The sequence below is a fragment of the Dromiciops gliroides genome, chromosome 3, assembly GCF_019393635.1.
Source record: "Dromiciops gliroides isolate mDroGli1 chromosome 3, mDroGli1.pri, whole genome shotgun sequence".
NCBI lineage: Eukaryota > Metazoa > Chordata > Mammalia > Microbiotheria > Microbiotheriidae > Dromiciops > Dromiciops gliroides.
The window spans coordinates 545,361,111-545,383,629 of record NC_057863.1 but is presented as its reverse complement, the minus strand read 5'-3'; the positions used below and the strand labels follow the sequence as shown (position 1 = coordinate 545,383,629).

The following is a 22,519-nucleotide window of genomic DNA, read 5'->3' as shown; positions in this document are numbered from 1 at the left end:
AACCAGCCATTTTCTAATTCTAATCATTGGTGGTGACCAGTGTGCTGAAATATGGGCAGGATAGGTAAGGAAAGTAGGAATATTTCTTAGGCTATTGGTTTCCAAATGACTCTGCCATCTAAAAGAAGGGAGGGACTTCTCAGGGGTTTAGAAACTAAGAATGTTTCTCTAGAGCAGCTGGGAAAATTGTCCTTAAGATCGAAGACAAATCAGGGGAGACCCAAAGGAAATCAGACACAGAATCAATGACCTTCAGAGCTGGGAGACTCCTCAGAAGTCATAACCTCCCTCCCAGTCCCCTCTATGAGCTTCCCTGATAGAATGTCATCTAATCTCTGCTTGGATATCGCCAGTGATAAGAAGCTCACTCTCTCCCAAGGCAGCTTTTCCTACTGTGGTACAATTATGATTTAGGGAAGGTTTTCCTTTTCCTGAGTCCAACTCTGTACTACATTGCATTAGAAACTGAGCAGCCTGCCACAAAAAAGTCACAGAGTGGGCCAAAGACTCTCAGACCTGGAAGAGGGGGTTCTTAACTTGGGGTCCCTGAATTCATATTTAAAAACATATATTTTGGTAACTGTATTTCCATGTAATTTTATAATCTTATGTGCTTTATTTTATGCATTTAAAAACATGATTCTGAGAAGAGGTCTATAAGTTTGAGTAGGCTGCCAAAGGGGGTCATGACAAAATGAAATTAGGAACCCCTAAACTAGAAGATGTACCTCTCCATTCAGACTGAAGGCTTCCCCAGGGACAGGACAAGGCCTCTCTTCCTTGTTCTCCTTGCCCCTGTGGAGCCCAGATCTGACTTCAGGCCTCTCTCCCCTCCAGCCTGCATGTACAATGGGAAGACGTATTCCCATGGGGAGGTGTGGCACCCGGCCTTCCGTTCCTTCGGGCCCCTGCCCTGCATCCTTTGCACCTGTCAAGATGGCCGCCAGGACTGCCAGCGGGTGACCTGCCCCAGGGAGTATGGCTGCCTCTACCCAGAGAAGGTAGAAGGGAAATGCTGCAAGATCTGTCCAGGTACTGGGTGGGTGAGGAGGCGGGAGGTGGGAGACATGTGGGCACCTAGACACCAGGCCAAGGTTCCTGGAGTCTTAGGACAGTAAAAACCACAGACACTAGAAAAGTGTCCTGGACCTACATGGAGTCAAGAGAGAGCTAGGTCCGAAATAGGCTTTTGGCACTTACTTAGCTATGTGACCATGGGCTGTATGTAGGGCTGGTTTGTTGTTGTTGATGATGATTTGGGGGAGGCAATCAAGGTTAAGTGACTTGCCTGGTCACAAAGCTAGTCTGAAGGGCAGATTTGAACTCAGATCCTCCTGAGTCCAGGGCCAGTGCTCTATCCACTGCACATAGCTGCCTTTCTCAAAGGAGGTAACAAATGTTTTGCAAATCTCACCATGCTGTGAAAATGTCATAGATTCCTAGCACCATAAACTCAGAGTCTTAGGACCAAAGAACCTCTGAACCTTGGAATTCAAGTTAATAAGCATTCACTAAGCACCTACTATGTGCTTTGTGGTAAGCCCTGGGGATGCGAAGAGAGGCAGAGACAGTCCCCTGCCTTCAAAGGCTCCCAGGCATACATATATACATATATAAATATGTATAGGGGTGTGTGTGTGTGTATGTGTGTGTGTATGTAATAACAGAATCCTAGTACCAAGGAGCCTTAGAACAATATAATCACGAACTCTTAGAAGAGTAGAATTCTAGAACATCTCAGCTTTGTGTCATCTACATATTCTATGAGCATGCTATGTATGCCTTTATCCAAATCCAGCTCAGTTCCTTGGTCACTCCACTGAAGTCTTTCAAACATTTTTTCAGAAACAGCTACTTTTTGAGGCCAACCATCGATTCCATTACAAATCCACCCAATCTGTAGTGTCATTTAGCACACACCTTTCCATTCCCTCCCCCATACCCCAATAAATCAATCAACAAGGGTTTATTAAGTGCCTACAATGTGCTAGGTACTTTTCTACAAGAGCAGCACAAAATAAGGGAGCTGGATTTAAGGTCCTTTCCAACTCTAAATGTCTGATCCTATGGTTACATACCCATGGCTTCCATCTTCTGCATATACTCTTTTTTTTTTTTTTAAGTGAGGCAATTGGGGTTAAGTGACTTGTCCAGGGTCACACAGCTAGTAAGTGTTAAGTGTCTGAGGCCGGATTTGAACTCAGGTACTCCTGACTCCAGGGCCGGTGCTCTATCCACTGCACCATCTAGCTGCCCCTGCATATACTCTTTTAAAAGCTAAGTTGGATGGTGTGTTCTCTGTGTATCCATATTGGTTTCTTCTGATAACTACCATTTTTCATTTCCTTTTATGTTATCAGAATTCCTGCCCTCCTCAGCTGACTTCCCCTTTGGGATTTTAGTCCATCGCATCCCACTTTACTTATTCTTCATCTGAATCCTTTGAAATCTGCAATCTCCAAATCTAAAGTACTTATCAGTCCACAGTCAGTTTTATTTTCTTCCTCTATCACAAACTCTAAGAGGAGGTGGTCAGTCCTCCCCCTCGAGGTTTCCATCATCTTCATTTAGCAACTAGTTCCTGTTGGTGAGAATCAGATCCAAAATAAAAATTCTACTTTGTTAGTATTATCACCAAGACAGATGATAAAAGTTATTAGTTGCTTTGCTCTCAAAAAGGACTCCAGGGGGCAGCCAGGAGGTGCAGTGGATAAAGCACCAGCCCTGGATTCAGGAGGACCTGAGTTGAAATCCAGCCTCAGACACTTGACACTTACTAACTGTGTGACCCTGGGCAAATCACTTAAACCTCATTGCCCTGTGCAAAAAAACCCCTAAAACCCCAACAACTCCAGCAGATGTCTGGTTAATTGAAGTCCCCCAACACTATAAGATCTCTGCTCTAGACAATATCGCTTGGTCACCACTGCTCTAGTCTGTCAACATCCTTTTGGATCTTTTTGTCCCTGGACCTCTTCAGCTTGGTAGAACCTACTAGAGCTTACACTCCATTGGGAGATCCCAGGGTCACCTCCATATCATAGTATGGGAGGGTCTTAGCACAAGTATCTTATTTCTCATTATGTATTTTATATTATTGCTCACTAAGTATCATTATTTCTCATCGATAATCATAAATGATAAGTTATCATTATTATTACTTAGTGCAAGTATCATTATTTACATCCAAAGCTGTCCAAAGTTTGGGAATGATTTGCAATATGGAGGGTGAAGGGGCAATTTTAAACCAAGGAAGAGTGCCCATCCAACCCCAGGGAATATTTTTTCTTTTTTTCCTTTTATTTTCTTTTTTTCCCAGGGAATATTTCCGTGCTTTGGAGTAGCCTTGTCATCACTCCTCCAAGGAAGTCACCTACTCCCATCATGCCTAGGGCCAACACTAAAGGTGAAAAAGCACGGTAAAGAGCAGGATAACTAATGAATTTTTTTGTCTCTTCCAGAGGACAGGACCAACCCTAGTGATGAGGTCAGTACCACCAGATGTCCAGCAGGGCCCAGTCAGGTCCTTGTCCACACCCTTGTCTCTCCAAGCCCTGAAAGCCTGCGTCGGATTGCCCTGGAACAGGAAGCCTCTGACTATGTGGAGATTTACATCTGGAAGCTGGTAAAAGGTGAGAAACTCCTGGTCAAGTTGTCTTGAAGTAGGTCCAATCCGGCATTCATGAAATAATGGAACAGTAGAATCATAGATTCATGGGATCATAGAACCATAGAATTTTAGAACCATATACTTAAAGAATTTGAAGAGGCCTACTTAGAGATTCCTCTCTACCACTGACCCAGTGGCATCACACTGCCAGGGTACTTAGAATATTTATCTGTGATGATGATGATTATCTGAATAATGTCAGTGACTCTGACTTGTGAATTTTGCTTTATAATCATTCCTCCAACATAAGCTGTATCTCCCTTGTCAAGGATGTTGTAGAGGGGATTGTTGTTCAAATACAGTTTAGAATAGACCCCTGAGGTCCCTCCCAATTCTTTGAGTCTTTGATTTTGTCACTTTACATGTATTCCCATTATATTTTGTCACAGATTCAGCCCAGTATTCTGGACTGTCAACATCCTTTGGACCTTTCATATTACTTTGTGTCACCAGCAAATAGGAAGGGCATAACAGTTATGACATTTACCTGAGTCTGATAAAAATGGTGAGCATTGGATCCCTGGGGTTTTCTTCTATAAACTTCTCTGATAGGGGCAGCTAGGTGGTGCAGTGGATAGAGCACCGACCCTGGAGTCAGGAGTACCTGAGTTCAAATCTGGCCTCAGACACTTAACACTTACTAGCTGTGTGACCCTGGGCAAGTCACTCAACCCCAATTGCCTCACTAAAAAAACAAACAAACAAAAAAACCACTTCTCTGACACTGAGCTGCTAATGACTATTTTTTTAATGACTACTTTTTGGGTCCATCCATTCAACTAATTCTGAATTCACATGGCTGCACTACCACATAGTCCACATTGCTCCATTTTTGTCCACAAGGAGAGCAGAGGGGCTTTGTTTCATTCTTTCATGAAATCCTGTAATATTCCTTCGACCGACTGGTCTGGATACTCTGTCAAAAACAGAAGTGAAGTTAGTCTGCCATGACCTGCTCTTGACGATGTCATGTTGGCCCTTCGTTATCACTGCTTCCCTTTCTAAATGTTTACAAATGATCTCTTTAAAAATGCATTCTAGAATTTCTTAAGAAATTGAGTGAAGTCAGTTGAACCCACAAGCCTATAGTTTCGAGGTCCCATTGTTCCTTTTTTAAAAAAATTCAGGACATTTGACTGTGTCTAGTCCTATAACATCTTTCCCATTCTTTTTTTTTAATTTAATTTAATTTAATTTTTTGCATTTTATATTTCCCTCTCACTGCCTCTATCCTGACCCCAATTAAATAGTAAAAAAACGTTCCAATAACAAATGTATATAGTTTAGCAAAACAAATTCCCACATTGGCCAAGTCCAAAAACATACACCTCATTTTGCATTTTTAATCCACCATCTCTCGGGCAGGCATCTCTCTCAACTGAGATCTTTCAAAGATCACTTAGCAGTCACTCAGAAATTGAACCTACCAATTTCATTAAGTCTCCTAGGATATAATTAGTCTGGGGTTAATGAATTAAATTCATTATGGGCCACTAGATGCTCTCTTACTACCTCTCTTCTTATCTTGAAGGAGACGGGAACATAAAGTAAGATGCAGATCCTGCCCTCAAAGATTTTAACAAATCATTCACCCAATTAGTAAGTCATTAAGAAGTTAAGAGAATCAGCAAACATTTGTTCAGCTATCACCTGAGTACAAGGCACTAGAGGGAAAATCTCTGTAAATATAAATTCCCAGAGACAAATGATGGGTACCGATGGGCTTAGAGAAGGGAGAAACTGGTGCCAGTTGAGGTAGTGAAGGAAGGATTCAGGGAGGAAAGGAGGTTTGAGTTGGCCTTTGAAGGACATGGAGGATTGATGTAGACTTACTTGCTAAGTTTGACCCCAGAAGACAGAACTAGGAGCAAATGGGCAGGGGATGAAGATGTAGGAACTACAGGGAGATAGATTTCAGCTTAACCTAAGACAAAGATTCCCAACAATTAGGGATGTGCAAAGGTGGAATAAGCTGCCCAGTGAGTATTGAGTCTGTCTAGAGTGAGGGAGGGTAGAACAGAGGCTGGAAAACCAATCAGTCAATCAACAAGCAATTTGTTAAGCACTTACATGTGTCAGGCATTGAGCTGAGCACTGGGGAGACAATGAAAAGCAAAACCAACTCCTGCCCTCAAGGCAGAAGAAAATATGATATAAGTACATCTATACATATGAAAATATGATATAAGATACATACAGATCAAGGGCAACCCTAGAAGGGAAGTCTCTGGCAGATGGGGGGAACATGAAAGGCCTCCTACAAAAAGGTGGTATTTGAGCTGAGTGTTAAAGGAAGTCAAAGGAGCTAAGAGGGGAAGACAAGGAGTGAAAGCATTCTAGGTGTGCAGGAAGGCAGGACAAAGTCAGAGACCAGAGATGAAGTGTCATGGGAGAGGAACAATACATAGAACAACATGGCTGGATTGTAGAATGTATGAACTGGAAAGGTAAGCTGGGACCGGGTTGGGAATAACTTTAAATGCCAAAGGACTTTAATGCTGGAGTTGATAGGAAGTCACTGTAGTTTATTGAGTAGGGGGTGATATGTTCAGACGGGCTTTAGGGAAAGTCACCTTGGCAATTATGCGGAGAACAGGCTAGAGTGGGAATCAGGGAGGGAGACCGATTAGATAGTTCAGGTGAGAGGTGACAAATCAGGGTGGAGGTCGGATAGATGCAGAGAAAGGGGCTGACAAAAGGGCTGTTGTGAAAGGTAGACTCTATGTGGGGTGAGTGAGAATAAGAAGCCAGGGATGGTGCTGGGCCGGCACACCTAGGTGACTAGAGGGATGCTGGTGTCTTCAACAATAGCAGGGAAGTTCAGAAGGTGGGTGAGTTTTAGGGAAATGGTCATGTGTTCAGTTTGGGACATGTTAAGTCTGGGATGCCAATGGGATAGCGAGTTCAAAATGACTGGATACAGAGGGGCAGCTAGGTGGCACAGTGGATAAAGCACCAGCTCTGGATTCAGGAAGATCTGAGTTCAAGTCCAGCCTCAGACACTTGATACTTACTAGCTGTGTAATCCTGGGCAAGTCACTTAACCCTCATTGCCCTGAAAAAATAAGAGGGGCAGCTAGGTGGCGCAGTGTATAGAGCACTGGCCCTGGATTCAGAAGGACCTGAGTTCAAATCCAGCCTCAGACACTTGACACTAGCTGTGTGACCCTGGGCCACTACCCCGCAAAAAAAAAAAAACCAAAACCCAAAACCAAACCAAAACAGAAATGACTAGATACAGAATCTGGAGACCTTTTGCATAGAGATGATCATTGAACCCCTAGGAGCTGATGAGATCGCCAAGGGAAATAGTAGAGAAAAGAAAAGGCCCAGGTCAGCGCCCCAGGGCACAACCATAGTTAGGGGGTGTGGCATGGATGGAGGTCTAGTAGAGGAGCCTGAAGAGAGGTCGGACAAGTAGGATGAGAACCAAGAGTGAGCAGCACAATGGATGTCCAGGGAGGAGAGAGCGTCCATGAGAAGATAGTGTTTAACGGGGGGTTCCTATTGAGGTACACGTTGGACTAGATGGCTGCTCAGGTACTTCCCAACTCTGAGATGACGTGGTTGTTTTGGAGAGGCAGAGAGGAAGGGGGAGGGTGCTCTAAGGGGGAGAAAGATGTGAGGAAATGTAGGAACGGGTCAGGTTTGTTCAGGACACATTGAGGCTGGCCTGATGGGCTAGAAGGTTTGCAGGAGCAAGCTGTAGAAAATGCAGCTAAAAGGGGAGACTGGAGATGGATTCTTAAGAGCCTTGAATGTCAGGCTAAGGAGCTCATACTGCATCCTATAGAAAATTTGAACCAGAGAAAGATTCAAAACTTTATCTTAAAGGATGGCTTAAGGAATCTGGAAAAAGAGAACTCTTGGTGGGGAGGGGCAGGGCATAATATCTGTCTTGAAATATCTGAAGGGTTAGCATAAATTAGGAGGATTCAGGAGCCCTCAAAGATGGAGGGTCATGTGTGTGGAGTGGTACTTGGAGGAGACAATTTGGGAAGATGGAGTGTGGCTGGTGCGTACACAGGATGGATGGAGGTAGGGAGTAGGAAGGAGGGAATCCTAGAGAAGGACATGTCACTTTTAGATTGGTATGACTGAAATGGTTAGATCCCCTCCCTTTCCTCCTGTGTGGCCCCAGGAAACAGAACCACAATCAGTTGTGGAGGGCAGGGGTGCAGAGGAAATATCAGAGAGGTAGCTTCAGGCTGCATAGAAGGAAGAACTTTTTAACAGTCAGGAGTGTCTGGGGCAGCTAGGTGGCGCAGTAGATAAAGCACCAGCCCTGGATTCAGGAGGACCTGAGTTCAAATTTGGCCTCAGACACTTGACACTTACTAGCTGTGTGACCCTGGGCAAGTCACTTAACTCTCATTGCCCCGCAAAACAAAACAAAACAAAAACAAAAACCAGTCAGTGGTGTCTTACTATTCAATGAGCTACCACAAGAAGGAGTGAGTTCCGAATCACTGGAGGTATCCAAACATGGACTAGATGACTCCCCTGGCCAGAAGAACATAGACTAGAATTCTGCTCTGTGTGGGACTTATCCCTTTGAGAGCCTATGGGGCTCTGATTCTGTGAGGGACTAGAAACACTGTCTAAGCCACAGGCAGCCTTTCGCTACAGAGGGGGAAAACACCCAAAAAGGAGACAGATAAACTAATGCAGCAGCTGACATTTCTAAAGGGCCTTTGAGATTTACAAGGTTGTTTCTGTCCATTCTGTACTTTGATCCTAACCATGACTTTGTGAGGTGGGTAGTATAAACATTATTATCCCCATTTTAGAGATGGGAAAACTGAGGCTCAGGTAGCTGATGTAACTAGCCCAATGTCTCACAGCTAAAAAGTGGTAGAGACAAGACTAGAACCCAGGATTTCCACCACCACCCCCCACCCCAAAGTCCAGGGCTCACTTCTCCACCACAGCTGCCTCTCGAAACTGTCTCTTCCCCCACATCCATCCCCTGTAATTTCCATGAATCTGGGCCCAAGGTTGTGAATATCCCTTAATCTGACTGAATTCCCACCTACCTCCTGGCTGGGGCCTGGCCCTGACCCCAGATTCTAAGATAAGAACCACATGCCTGTAGGCTGCATATTTGGCTTACAGGACACATAATCCTCAACAAAGAGAATTTCAAAACCAGTGTTACAAGAACTGAGCCTTGGGGAGCAGAATGATGCTGCTGGCTACATTAAGGAAAGGGAGATGAGTAAAAGGGAGGGAAAGTTGAGTAAGAAGGGAGGGAAAATGAAGAGGTGACATAGAAAGGACTTTGTACCAGTACAAGGAAGTAATGAATGAGTCCAAAGGAAGAGGTGATGAGTACAAAGAAGGACAAGATGGCGGGTAAAAGGTGGGTGAAGCAGAGATGGAGCCAGTGCATATTAAGCAGTTAATGGGGGATTCATCCAGTGTTGAGCATCTGGAAGTCACTTCCCCTAATTTTCTTATCTGTAAAATGGGAGGAATGATCCTTGCTTTCAACCCTTCAGGAATGTGCTTTGTAAACCTTAAAGAGCTGTAGGAAAAGGGATTATTGTTGTTGTTATTATTATTATTATTATTTCTAGGTTCTGTGAGATGCCTCAAAGGAAATATATAAAAGTTGTGGGTCTGGGGTAGGGTAGGACCCAGGTCCTTCTTGCCACTGGCACCTTCAGTCTGTCTTCCTGAGTGCTAGGGATAGGGGAGGAGGAAGGCAGGTAACCACAAGGTTCAGCCATTTATTCAACAATCATTTACTACTAAAGGTTTTCTGTGTGTTCAGTAATGAAAAAAATCAGGAATGAGGCTGCCTTGAATAGGAGGATAACTGTCTCAAACAAGGTAGGTCCCCCAGTCCTCTGGTAAAACCTTAGCTGGACTATCATGTCTATTTCTGAATACTATGGGGTTGGACATTGACAGACAGAAATATAGCCAGAGGAGGGTAGTCAGGATGGTGAAGGATTCACCATCATGATATATAAGGATCCATTGAAGACAACAGGGAGGGTAAGCCTTGAGAAGAGTTAACCTGGGTTCAAATATTGTCTTTGCCACTTACAACCTTTGTAACCTTAGTCAAGTCACTGCCCCTCTGAGTCTGTTTCCTGATCTGTAACTTGAAGAGGCTGTCCTAATTAGTGTCCTGACTCAAGTCTCTCCCATCTTCCACACAATTTCTGAAGTTATTTTCCTAAAGCACATATCATTCCCTATCTCAGCCAACTCTAATGGTTCTCTGTGACTTCTGGAATCAAATATAAACTCTTCTGTTTGGCATTTAAAACCCTCCAGGCAAGCTGATATGTTTTTTCGTCATTGTTAAGTCATTTTTCAGTTGTGTCCAACTCTTCATGACCTCATTTGGGGTTTTCTTGGCAGAGATACTGGAGTAGTTTGTCATTTCCTTCTCTAGCTCATTTTACAGATGAGGAAACTGAAAAAAAAACAGGGTGAAGTGACTTGCCCAGGGTCACACAGCTAGTAAGTGTCTGAGGTCACATTTGAACTCAGGTCCTCCTGACTCCTGGCCTGGGCACCTAGCTGCCTAAAATGAGCTTACTCCAGTATAACTTGGAACATCTTTAGCTCTACTGACACTGAATGGATACCAATGGAACATGTGGGCTACCACTGGTGATCCCTCTCTCTCAATCCATGACTGGACCACCTTCTTTTACAGTCCCACATTCTCTCTGATGGCATCCTTTATGCTCAGTGTTATACTAGAGTCAGCTCATGCCAGCTTGCAAAACTCATTGTTAAAGTTTTTTGGAATTTTATGAATCATTTCTTAAACACAGTCAATACACAACTTGATTAACTCCTGCACCAGTCATGTTATTTGTTGCTTTAAAAAGAATTGATGTCAGCCAAGGTAAAGTGTATTTTTTTTTTAAGCGAGGCAGTTGGGGTTAAGTGACTTGCCCAGGGTCACACAGCTAGTAAGTGTTAAGTGTCTGAGGCCGGATTTGAACTCAGGCACTCCTGACTCCAGGGCCAGTGCTCTATCCACTGCGCCATCTAGCTGCCCCTAAAGTGTATTTTCAATACATTTTTATCTACTTTAAATGATTGTGGCTTTAATAACAGATATTTGAAAGTGAACTTAATTGCATTTTGTTCTGATGATGTTTTGTTCTGACAATGCTGGGAAGAAAGTCTGGAATTGTTACAAAATTGTTAGAAAAACATCTTAAAATCATCATTTGATTAGTCAACATTTGAGATAAAACAAATTAATCATCTTAAAATATTTCTGGCTAATATTTATCACCAATTTAATAAGCTAGAAACTGTAGCTAAGGGACTGGCAAAATTATTAAAATTGGTCAAGTACTGGGATTAAGATGGGCCTCCCATAATTTACATGCTACTGTAAAGGTCACATAACCTGCATCATATATGCATCATCATCATTATCACCATCTTCTTCTTCTTCTTTTTTTCTTGTCCTCTTACTCTTTCTCCTTCTCTTCCTCCTCCTCCTTCTTCTTGTTCTTCTTCAGCAGAGGTTAGCTAACATTAATTTCTTGTAAGACCTTGCTTTGATGATTGACATTCTTGAAGAATTTTCATCAATTCCAACTGCATTGCAGTCAAGATCAGCTAACATTCAGAAGGCACAAAAATTAAACATACTATGAGAGCTTTGGAAAATTTAAAGATGGGCACTAGAAAGCATGGATCTAAAGTTCATGATTTGATCAAGTCAAATAAGCTTAAAGATATTCCATTTAATAAAAATAGTAAATTTAATGCTCTTCGTAAGAATATGTTACTAGAAAATATAATTTAACACATGAACTTACATATTTTCTCAGACAGAAATAATGAGGAAGGAATTATTAATTATTTTGATTTATTGGAACCATCTACTTGGCCTCATGAAGAATTAACTTCACTGTGAATAGCTGGTGAAAAAAAAATATATCATTTAAGTGAAATTTTAAAAACTGAAATTGATTTGAATGATTTGGGGGATTTTGTAGATATTGTAGATTCAAACAATGTTCTAATCCCTGAAACTATTTAAAAGAGCTAAAAAGACAGCTCTATTGGAACCAGTAGTATGGATGCTTAGAGGTTCTACTTTAATGAATATAATTTCAGGGCAGCTAGGTGGCACAGTGGATAAAGCACCAGCCCTGGATTCAGAAGGACCTAAGTTCAAATCCAGCCTTAGACACTTGACACTAGCTGTGTGACCCTGGGCAAGTCACTTAACCCTCATTGCCCTGCAAAAATAAAATAAAATTAAAAAATAATAAAATGAATATAATTTATACAAGGATGTAATGGTGGATTACAGATCAGATTTAAGGACAATAAACTTTTGGGAAAAGAGTTAGTGGATTAGGATCACAAATGGACTAGATACAAGAGTTCAGCAGAAATCAGTGAAAGCATTTGTGAGGATTGATGGGAATTTACCCCCCCCCAATTGTATATTTTATCATTATTTGTGAATTGTGTGCTACCAGTCCTTTATGTCAGTAAAATTTATAATAAACTTAAGTGTCTATGTACATATGCATAATATACATAAATATGCATACATTTTCCCCCAAAGAAACAGCTGCTGAATATTTACCAACATACTACATTTGTGCTTCTTATTTTGCCAAGTACTCACACATACTGTGCTTCTTTTCATTGCCCTTTGGATGAGTAGCCATTTCAATTCCTCTGGTTGTGGTATTCCATGACTTTTAGTCATACAGCTTCATGTAAATACTATTAATTTTTTTTTATAAAAAGATGGATTTTTGTTTTATGGAGTAGCTGGTAGTCTGAGTTTGGCTTAATCCACATCAAACAAACTAAGTGGATGAAAAATGCTTATAATCCTGTGCAGAGAGATGGACAACTCACAAAGCTGGTCCATGAGCACAAATATCTTGGACAAACTACATAAGGGCCCAGAACTGAAGAGGAGGAAGATGAAGAGGAGGAAGAGGGAGGCTAGATTGCCTTTGGGAAATTGTATAATGTTTTTAAAATCCCCATGTCTTGAAATGCTAATGCACTATCATCTAATATATATTAATCATTTTATCAACCCTTTATGAACGCAGAAACTACATCTATGTAAACTGTATATTTATCTCAAGGCTTTGTTCAGTGCTCTGCACACAGTAGGTACTTAATAATCTTTGCTGAACAGATAGGTAGGTGACTGGAAACAGGATATTTGGCACACAATGGGTATTTTTTTTTTTTTTTTTTAGTGAGGCAACTGGGGCTAAGTGACTTGCCCAGGGTCACACAGCTAGCAAGTGTTAAGTGTCTGAGGTCGGATTTGAACTCAGGTACTCCTGACTCCAGGGCCGGTGCTCTATCCACTGCGCCACCTAGCTGCCCCTGCGCCACCTAGCTGCCCCACACAATGGGTCTTTAATCCTTGTTGGTGGGTGCAATGACTTGGGAAGTCTCCGCAGGGAACAGCTGCTCATGTTAGCATCTCTGTCCCCAGGAATTTTTCATCTGATCCAGATCAAGAAAGTTCGGAAGCAAGAATTCAAAGAAGAGGCACAAAACTTCAGGCTCATCACTCGGACAAATGAAGGTGAGTAAGTGCCTGCTCTTAAGACCTTCCCAGTCCAAGAAGACACAACTCCTACACTCAAGGAGCTCCTAGAGACAGGACTCCTACTCTCTAGGAATCCTAGACTGGAGGGGTGAGGGGGGTCAGATGTGGCCCCTACCATTAGGGAGCACTTGGTCTGAGAAGGGAGATAAGGTCACTAATGTCAGAGAACTCCCAGTTCTCTTAGGGAACCACAGGCCCTAGCCCCACGTGCTAGGGGGAAGCTTTGTAATCTTCATTTCCCAATCCTAATGCACCAGCATATTTCTGTTTGTTGTTCAGTTGCTTCAGTCATGTCCAGCTCTCCCCCATTTGGGGTTTTCTTGGCAAAGATATTGGAGAGATTTGCCATTTCTTTCTCCTGCTCATCTGACATATGAGGAAACTGAGGCAAACAGGGTTAAATGATGTACCCAGGGTCACATAGCTATTAAGTGTCTGAGGCCAGATTTGAACTCAGGAAAATGAGTATTTCTGCCTCCAGGCCAAGTACTCTATCCACTGTGCCATCTGGCTGTCCCAGCACCAGCATATATAAATGCAAACTGCGTTTAAAGAACCAAAGGGAAGATCTCAGGCAGGTGGGATAAATCAAAGGAGTCTTCCTGGAGGAAGCTGAACTCTGGAATTCTCTTGGCCCAGGAAGGGAGTGGGGCTGTCCAGGTGGTGGGAAGTGAGACTGAGATAATAAGCAGGACAGAGGTCGAGACCAGGCCTTCCCCTTGGAGTAGTCCCAGGTTGCTAGTGAAGAATCTGGGGGGATGGACTGTCCATTGGCCCTGACGTCAGTTCCCAGCACAGAGATCCAGTAGAAAGCCCCAGCCAGGGATTTCTCAATGAGAGAGTGGGCAGTCCACATTTTTCTGTGACAGGAAAGTTTTAACCCTGAGGGATAGCCAAGGGTACAGTCGAGTCCTGTATGGTAGAGGAAAAAGCCATCGATTTTAAATCAAAAGAACTGGTTCTAAACCAAGCTCAGATACTCTTTGTATGACCTTAGGCAACTCACTTCCTTTCTTTGGGTCTCAGTTTCCTCTTCTGTAAAATGAGATGACCTCTAAGATCTTTACCAACTGCAAATCCTATAAGAAGACTGCCAGTCAGTCAACAAATGCTCATTGACTATTATTAGTCAATAATCCATACACATTTGTTAAGCATCTACTATGTGCGAGGTACTGAAGCATACAAATATGAAAAGGTTCCCTGCCTTCAATAATAAGTGTCTGAGACTAGATTTGAACTCAGGTCTTCCTGACTCCAAGCCAAGCACTTTATCCACTGTACCACCCAGGCTCCTAGAACAAACAGGAAGGTGGAATTGATGAAGCTGAGGAGCCATGCCAAGGAGTGAGGGAAGGAGATGGCCAGTGGAAGCATAAGTAATGATAATAACTCCCATTTAAATTGCCCTAAAGGTTTACAGTTGCTTATGCCATAGCAGCCCTGTGAGGGCAGGGGCACAGGTACTATTATTTTCATTTAACAAATGGGGAAAGTGAGACTCAGAGAAGTAAAACTGATTTGCCAAAGGTTATATAGCTAGTATGAGAGGCAGCAGGTCAGAGAGGAGAGAGGGCCAGTCTTGAAGTCCTACCTACCTCTGACTTATCCTGGCTGTGTGACCTCAGGCAAGTCAGTCTCACTGACCCAGGCATCTCTCTAAGATGATTAAGTTACTGATGAATTGCCAATTTATATCAGTGCAGGGAGTTTCTACACTAGGGGATTCCTATATCAATAAAACCATAGGGACAGACCTCCACCCCAAATAAATATTATGTATAGATATGTATATACACATATGTAATAAACCTACATATCTATAAATATATTGGCATACTGCTAATAAATGAATATTATGACATAAATCCAAGTCTCCTGACTCCAAGGTCTGCTCTTACCTCCCATCTCACCCGTATCTTCAGAAATCTTTGGATGGGGTAGAAAGGAAGTACCCATTTAATACCAGTGGAACCCATTCATTGTTTAAAGAGAGGCATAGGGGCAGCTAGATGGCGCAGTGGATGGAGCACCAGCCCTGGAGTCAGGAGTACCTGAGTTCAAATCCGGCCTCAGACACTTATCATTTACTAGCTGTGTGACCCTGGGCAAGTCACTTAACCCCAATTGCCTCACTAAAAAAAAAAAATAAAGTGAGGCATACCTGAGTTGGGACAAGGCAGGAGGGACGAGTTGGGGGTGTCACAAGTACAAGTATCAGAAGAACCACATACATTTCCTCATCCGATCCTCACAGAGGGAGTCATGTGATACAAAAAAAAATGATGAGCTCTATTACACAGAGGAGGAAATAGAGGTGTAGAGAAGGCAAAGGACTTGCCCAAAGTCACACATTTAGTCAATGTTAGAGCCAGGCTTTGACATCAGAAGCTCTATCAAATCCAGTATTTGTTTTACAACATCATTCTGCTTTAGGGAGAAATGACTTTTCCAAGTCGAGGTTCTAACCATTAGGAAGCCCTTGGTCTGAGAGGGGAGATATAGCCCCTGCCCTCAAGGAACCACAGGTCCTAGCCCCAGGTGCTAGGGGGAAAGCTTTGTAATTTTCATGTCCCAGTTTTAATGCACCAGCGCATATTTGCTGTTCAGCCACTTCGGTTGTGTGTGACTTGCCCAGGGTCACACAGCTAATAAGTCTGAGTCTAGATTTGAACTCAGGTCTTCCTGACCCCAAATGGAGCACTTTATCCACTGTGCCACCTAGCCTCCTATAACAGGAAGGTGGAATTGATCCCTCATCTTCTATCCTGGAATCCAGATAATGCTTCAGTCTCACTTACGCCTATGTGGGCAATATCTGCATCCAGGAGTCTTAAGGTACTCCAAACTCCCAAATTCTATCCCACCCTCCCACCAACCCTCCACAAACCTCCCTCTCTTTTCCATTCTTCCCTACTGGAGTGTGAGCTTCTTGAAGTAAGAGGCCATTCCTTTTATGAGCAGAGTCTTCCCCCCAGAATCAAGCATGGGGCTCTGTCCACCCTAAGTAGCTAATCAATGTCAATTAAATTAAACTTATTCAATTTCTTCCTTCTAGGTCATTGGAATGTCTTCCGAGCCCAGGCCGCAGAGCTGAAGGTGACAGCCAGCCCAGACAAAGAGACCAAGACCTTATAATAGAGCCTTAGATATTTGCATATATGAAATCTATATAATTATTATATATTAATAAAGAAGTTGCATTATCATGGAGTCTGGCCCTGAGAAGAGTTGGTATTTGTTCAAAAGCCTCAATGTGATCTTTCCTAGTCCAGGGTAGCCCCTGAACATCCCCTCTCCATCCCTAGATAATGGGATGGAGCAGCCCCTGTTTTAACACAATGTGAGAAGAGTTGTAGATAATGAAAGTTGGAAGAGATCCTAGAAGTATGGCATGTTGGATCTGGGAGGATCCTTAGAACACAGACTGTCAGAGTTGAAAGGAACCTTAGAACATGGAATGTAAGATGTTAGAACCAGGAGGGATCTTAGAACATGGAAAATAGGATGTTAGAAAATGAATATAGGCAGAATTATGCCCAAAGAGTTATTAAATTGCCTATACCCTTTGACCCAACAATACCACTCTTAGGATTATTTCCCAGAATGATTAAGGAAAAAGTAAAAGAACTTACATGTTATAAAATATTTATAGCCACTCTCTTTGTGTTGGCAAAGAACTGGAAATCACAGGGATGCCCATCATTTGGGGAATGGTTGAATAAATTGTGATACACATTCATGATTAAATATTATTCTGCTATAAGAAATGATGAGCTCAATGATTTTAGAAAAACATGGAGAGACTTCCACGGGATAGTGAAGAGCAAAGTGAGCAGAACCCAGAGAACACTCTATATAGTAATATCAGTATTAAGAACTTTGAGGGGGCAGCCAGGTGGCACAGTAGATAAAGCACTGGTCCTGGATTCAGGAGGACCTGAGTTCAAATCCAGCCTCAGACCCTTGACAATAGCTGTATGACCTTTGGCAAGTCACTTAAGCTTCACTGCCCCACAAGAAAAAAGAATAAGAAGAACTTTGAGCAACCAAGTTCTTTGAACTGTTACAAATACCCAAATTTACACAGAGTGTGAAAGAAGAAACAACTTGAATACAGAAAAAAGAACTGACATATATATGTCCATATGCCATATGCATACATATATATATATGTACACTCTGTGTGTGTATACACACACATACATACAGATTTATATCTAATGGTAGCCATCTCAAAGTTGGGGGGAAGGAAGGGGAAAAAAGAAAGTTGCATGATAACTGGGTGGGATATTTGAAAGAAATGGCAGTTGTACATAGAATATTGGCAACCTCAGGGCAATGCCCTGTGTTTCTATGCCATTTTGATATGGAAATCCTTGTTTTATTTCTCAAGTTCAGAATAAAATAAATTTATTTTAAAAAAGAAAAGAAAAGAAATTTAGGACATTAGAATTAGAGGGATCTTAGAACATGGAGTATAAGCTGTTAGAACTAGAAGAGAATATGTTTGTGCAATGTCAGAGCACATGAAACATAGCATGTTGAGAGTGAGAAGAAAGTTGGTGGGATGTCAGAGTTAGGGAGATTCTTAGGATACAGAATATCAGAGATGGGGGGAATCTTAGAACATGGAACATGGGATATTAAAGCTAGAAGAGACCTTAGAACAAAGAGTACAGAACGTCAGAGTTGGGGAGATCTTTAGGGGATGGAAGAGTGGAGCCAGAAGGGAGAAACCTTAGAACATAGAATGCCAGAGCTGGGAGAGATCTTCAAGACCATTCAGTTACAAAGCCACAACCTCAGAGTTGGAATGAAAAGAGGCCAAATAATCCCTAAAAAGGAATTCCCCCCAACCCGTTGTCATCTACACTCTCCTGGAAGATGTTCAAGACCTATTACCTCCCAAGGTGGCCCATTTCACTTTTGGACAGCTTGAACTGTTAGGAAAATTTCCCTTCTATCAGAGCTGAAATCTGACTCTGCAACCTCTACTGTCTGGGGCCAAGAAGAACAAGTCTAATCCCTCTTTCAGGGGGCAGTTCATCAAATACTTGGAAATAGCTCTTACATCCTTCTTTCTTCCCAGAGGAGGAAGCTGAGGCCCAACAAAAGGAGCATCAGAGCTGGAGCTTGAACCTAGGTCTCCTTATTCCAAGTCCAGTGTTCTACCCATTGGGCTACACTGTCTCCAGCAGTTATTCCCCATTGGGGTTAATGCTCCTCCAAATTTTTTCACTATCTAATTCTGTGGACCGGAGATTAAAATCAGAGATTGTTAGGCCCTGGGTGCCTGGGCGGCAGTGACAGAATTTATGGAATCTCAGAACTGGAAAGGGGGTTCAGAGGTCAGCTGTTCTAATCTCTTACTCAGTAGAGAAGGAAAGATGGAGGAGGTAGCAAACTCTAGGCCACTGAGATTTTCTTTGATTTCTGGCAGAATTCTAAAATGTATTTTAAGACGATAGACAAGGTAGCAGGGACCACAAAGACCACCATGCCTTCATCAAGAACAGGTCTTTAGTCACTCCCCTCCTCTTATTCCAGACTAACTTCATTTCCTTTTTTGGGGGAGATTAATGCTCCGGATATCCAATTTGGCTCTCACAATAGTATTACTAGACTGGTAGTTTAAGGGAATACTGTAGGTCTATTTTACATAGACTTTAGCAAAGCAATAGAAAAAATGTTGTTTTGTGACCCTGGGCAAGTCACTTAACCCCAGTTGCCTCACCCCCCCCCAAAATGCTGTTTTATTTTTGTGGACAAGATGTAGGGATATGGACTAGAAAGTAGTGTAGTTTGGTAGATAGATTCAAAATTCGTTGAATGTCTGGACCCAAAAGATAGTCATTAACCATGACAGACCTTGGAAGATCTTTAGTGGAGTACCCTAAGGATTGTGCCTGGCCTGTGCACATTAATATCCTTCCCCACAATGTGATTGAAGACACAGATGGGCTGTTTGTCAAATTAGCAGATGAAAAAGCTGTGAGAAATAGCTAGTATGTTGGATGGCAGGATGAGAATCCAAAAGGATCTCAGCAGGATAAAACTCAAGGGCATAGTGGACAGAATGCTAGACCTAGGGTCAGACAGACTCATCTTCCTGAGTTCAAATCTGGTCTCACACTTACTAGTCGTGTGACCCTGGGCAAGTGATTTAACTCTGCTTCAGTTCCTTATCTGTAAAATAAATGGAGAAAAAAATGGCAAAACACTCCAGTATCTTTACCAAGAAAACCCCCAAATGGGGTCACAAAGAATGAAACAAAACTGAAAAATTACTGAACAACAACAAAAAATCTTAAAAAAGGTGAAATTTAACAGATAGTTATAAAGCCATTCCCCATCCCCATCCTCATCCTCGAATACTGCTTTCCCTGATCACAGCTTGCAGCGATTTTACCCATGGGTACAAAAATTCCTAGTCATAGCATTACCTGCCATGACTTGTTCTTGATGAAGCCATGTGGACTTTTTTTCTTTTTTTTTTGGTGAGGCAATTGGGGTTAAGTGACTTGCCCAGGGTCACACAGTTAGTAAGTGTTAAGTGTCTGAGGCGGGATTTGAACTCAGGTCCTCCTGAATCCAGGCCCGGTGCTTTATCCACTGTGCCACCTAGCTGCCCCCCACCCCTGACTTTTTTTTAATCATAAAAATATTCTATTATTTTCCAGTTACATGAAGAGATAGTTTTCAACATTTGTTTTTATAAGATTTCTAGTTTCAAATTTTTCTCCCTCTCTTCCCTCCCTCCCCACCTCCCCAAGACAGCAAGTAACTGATATAGGTTATATATGTACAATCACATTGAACATATTTCTGCATTAGTCATGCTGTAAAAGGAGAATTAGAGCAAAAGGGGAAAACCTCAAAAAGAAAAAAAATTTTAAAAATTGAAATAGTATGGTTAAATCTGTATCTAGACGCCACAGTTCTTTTTTTCTGGATTTGGAGAGCATTTTCCATCATGAGTCCTTTGGAACTATCTGAGACCATTGTATTGCTGAGAAGAGTCAAATCTATCACAGTTGATCAACACACAATGCTGTTGATAGTGTGTACAATGTTCTCCTGGTTCAGCTCATCTCACTCAGTATCAGTTCATGTAAGTGCTTCCAGGTTTCTCTGAAATCCACCTGCTCATCATTTCTTACAGCACAATAGTATTCCATTACATTCATATACCACAACTTGTTCAGCCATTCCCCAATTGATAGGGCATCCCCTCAATTTCCAATTCCTTGCCACAACAAAAAGAGAAGCTATAAATATTTTTGTACAAGTGGGTCCTTTTCCCTTTTTAATGATCTCTTTGTGAAAAAGATCTAATAGTGGTATTGCTGGGTCAAAGGGTATGCATAGCTTTATAGCCCTTTGGGCAGTTCCAAATTGCTCTCCAGAATGGTTGGATCAGTTCACAGCTCCACCAACAATGCATTAGTGTTCCAATTTTTCCACAGCTTCTCCAACATTTATTATTTTCCTTTTTTTTTGTCATATTAGCCAATCTGATAGGTGTGAGGTGGTACCTCAGAGTTGTTTTAATTTGCATTTCTCTGATCAATAGTGATTTTAGAGCATTTTTCCATACAGCAATCTATAGCTTTGATTTCATCAGAAAACTGCCTGTTCATATCCTTTGATCATTTCTCTTCATAGCCTTTGATCATTTCTCGCCATGCTGACTTTTAATGATCACTGCTTCCTGTTCTATATGTTCACAAACTATCCCTTTAATAATGTCATAGAATCTCAGAGCTGAAAGGAACTTCAAGTCATCCAAAGCATGATTCCCATCTTCAACATCTCCAACATGGAGTCATTCAACCTCTATTTAGAGACCTCTGGTGACAGTGTACTCACACCTAACTGGACTTTGAGGAATTACCTCACCTAACATTTTATTCTTAAATAACTTCAAGGAGGAAGAATTGAACACCACACACATTTCTAATCAACCTATATTTATTGAGCACCTCCTATCTGTCCATTCCTTCAGGGGATATAAAAGAAAATGATCAGTCAATTTTTGCTCTCGAGAAGCTTAAATTCTAATTGATCAGATGGTAAAGAGACATTTATTAAATGCCTCTTAAGTATGGGGCACTGAGCTAAGAGCTGGAGATACAAAGAAAGGCAAATGACAGTCCCTTGATCTCAAGGAGCTCACAGTCTAATGGAGGAGACAAGTAAACAATTATATACAAACAAGTTATATTCAAGATAAATAGGAAGTAATGGAGAGGGAATTAAGAGGGATTAGGAAAGGCTTCCAGTACAGGGTGGGATTTTAGCAGGGACTTAAAGGAAGCCAGAAAAGCCAGGAGGGGGAGATGAGGAGGGAGAGCATTGCGGGCACAAGATTGCTGGAGTGTGATCCATACATGCTAGACCTGGAGTCAGTAGAGGTGGATCTGAATTCTGGCTCAACTGCCCAACAGTTGATGGAATGCTGGGCAAGTTGCTTTACTTCTCTGAATTTTAACTTCCTTGTCCCCCAAATTAAGACAATGTTATTTATACTACCTTCCTCACAGGGATGTTGTAAGTGTCCTGCACACCTTAAAGAAAAGAAATGCAAACAATTATTTTCATGAAGCATGTACAGAGGAAGCCAGAGCTCAGAAAAGACAAAGGAAGAGGCAATAACAATCCTGACTTTTTAAAATAAGGAATGGTAGCAGCAATGACATATGGGAAAATCAGGAGGAGGAGCAGGTGTGGAGTAAGAAAAGCACAAGATGAGTTTCGGTCATCTTGAGGTCAGACATGCAGGTGGAGATGTCCTATAGAAAGTTAGAAATGTGGGTCTCAAACTGAAAAGAGAGATGAGGACTGGAAACCATTGGTATATTTTGTACAGAGGAGGTAGGTCGTTAAAGCTGTAGGAAAGAATGAGATTGCCAAAGGTGAGGTGAAGAGAAAAGAGAGGATAGCCATGAAGGATGTGCCTTAAGAGGTCAGGGAAGAGGATGAGGAATCAGCAATGGAGATGAATGGTCATATCTCTTGGTCAAATTTTTCTTCTCCCTGTGGAGAAGGTTCTCTTGTCTATGCTCTTGGGGACTTGGAGTTTTCACTCATCTTTTCCTAGCCAAGATGTTGAGGCTGTGGAGGGATTGCTCAATCCTATGGGAAGTTTGGGGGAGATGGATATGTCTGGGATGGGGCAGAGACCAGGGTAGTGCTGGAGAGCCGAGAGCATGCTGACATTTAGGACTGTTAACCAAGGGCTGAGTAATTGGGCTGAGTAA

At 42.1% G+C, this 22,519-nt stretch overlaps 1 protein-coding gene across 1 annotated transcript in view; it reads left to right on the top strand.

The window, feature by feature from the left end:
• CHRDL2 (chordin like 2) overlaps positions 1–16,435 on the top strand; it is an 83,058-nt gene extending 66,623 nt beyond the window's left edge. The window contains 4 exon segments of the mRNA XM_043997608.1: positions 838–1,032; positions 3,462–3,632; positions 13,140–13,232; positions 16,315–16,435. Coding sequence (XP_043853543.1) covers positions 838–1,032; positions 3,462–3,632; positions 13,140–13,232; positions 16,315–16,394 — 539 coding nt within the window. The 3' untranslated portion in view covers positions 16,395–16,435.
• The last annotated feature ends 6,084 nt before the right edge of the window (positions 16,436–22,519 follow it).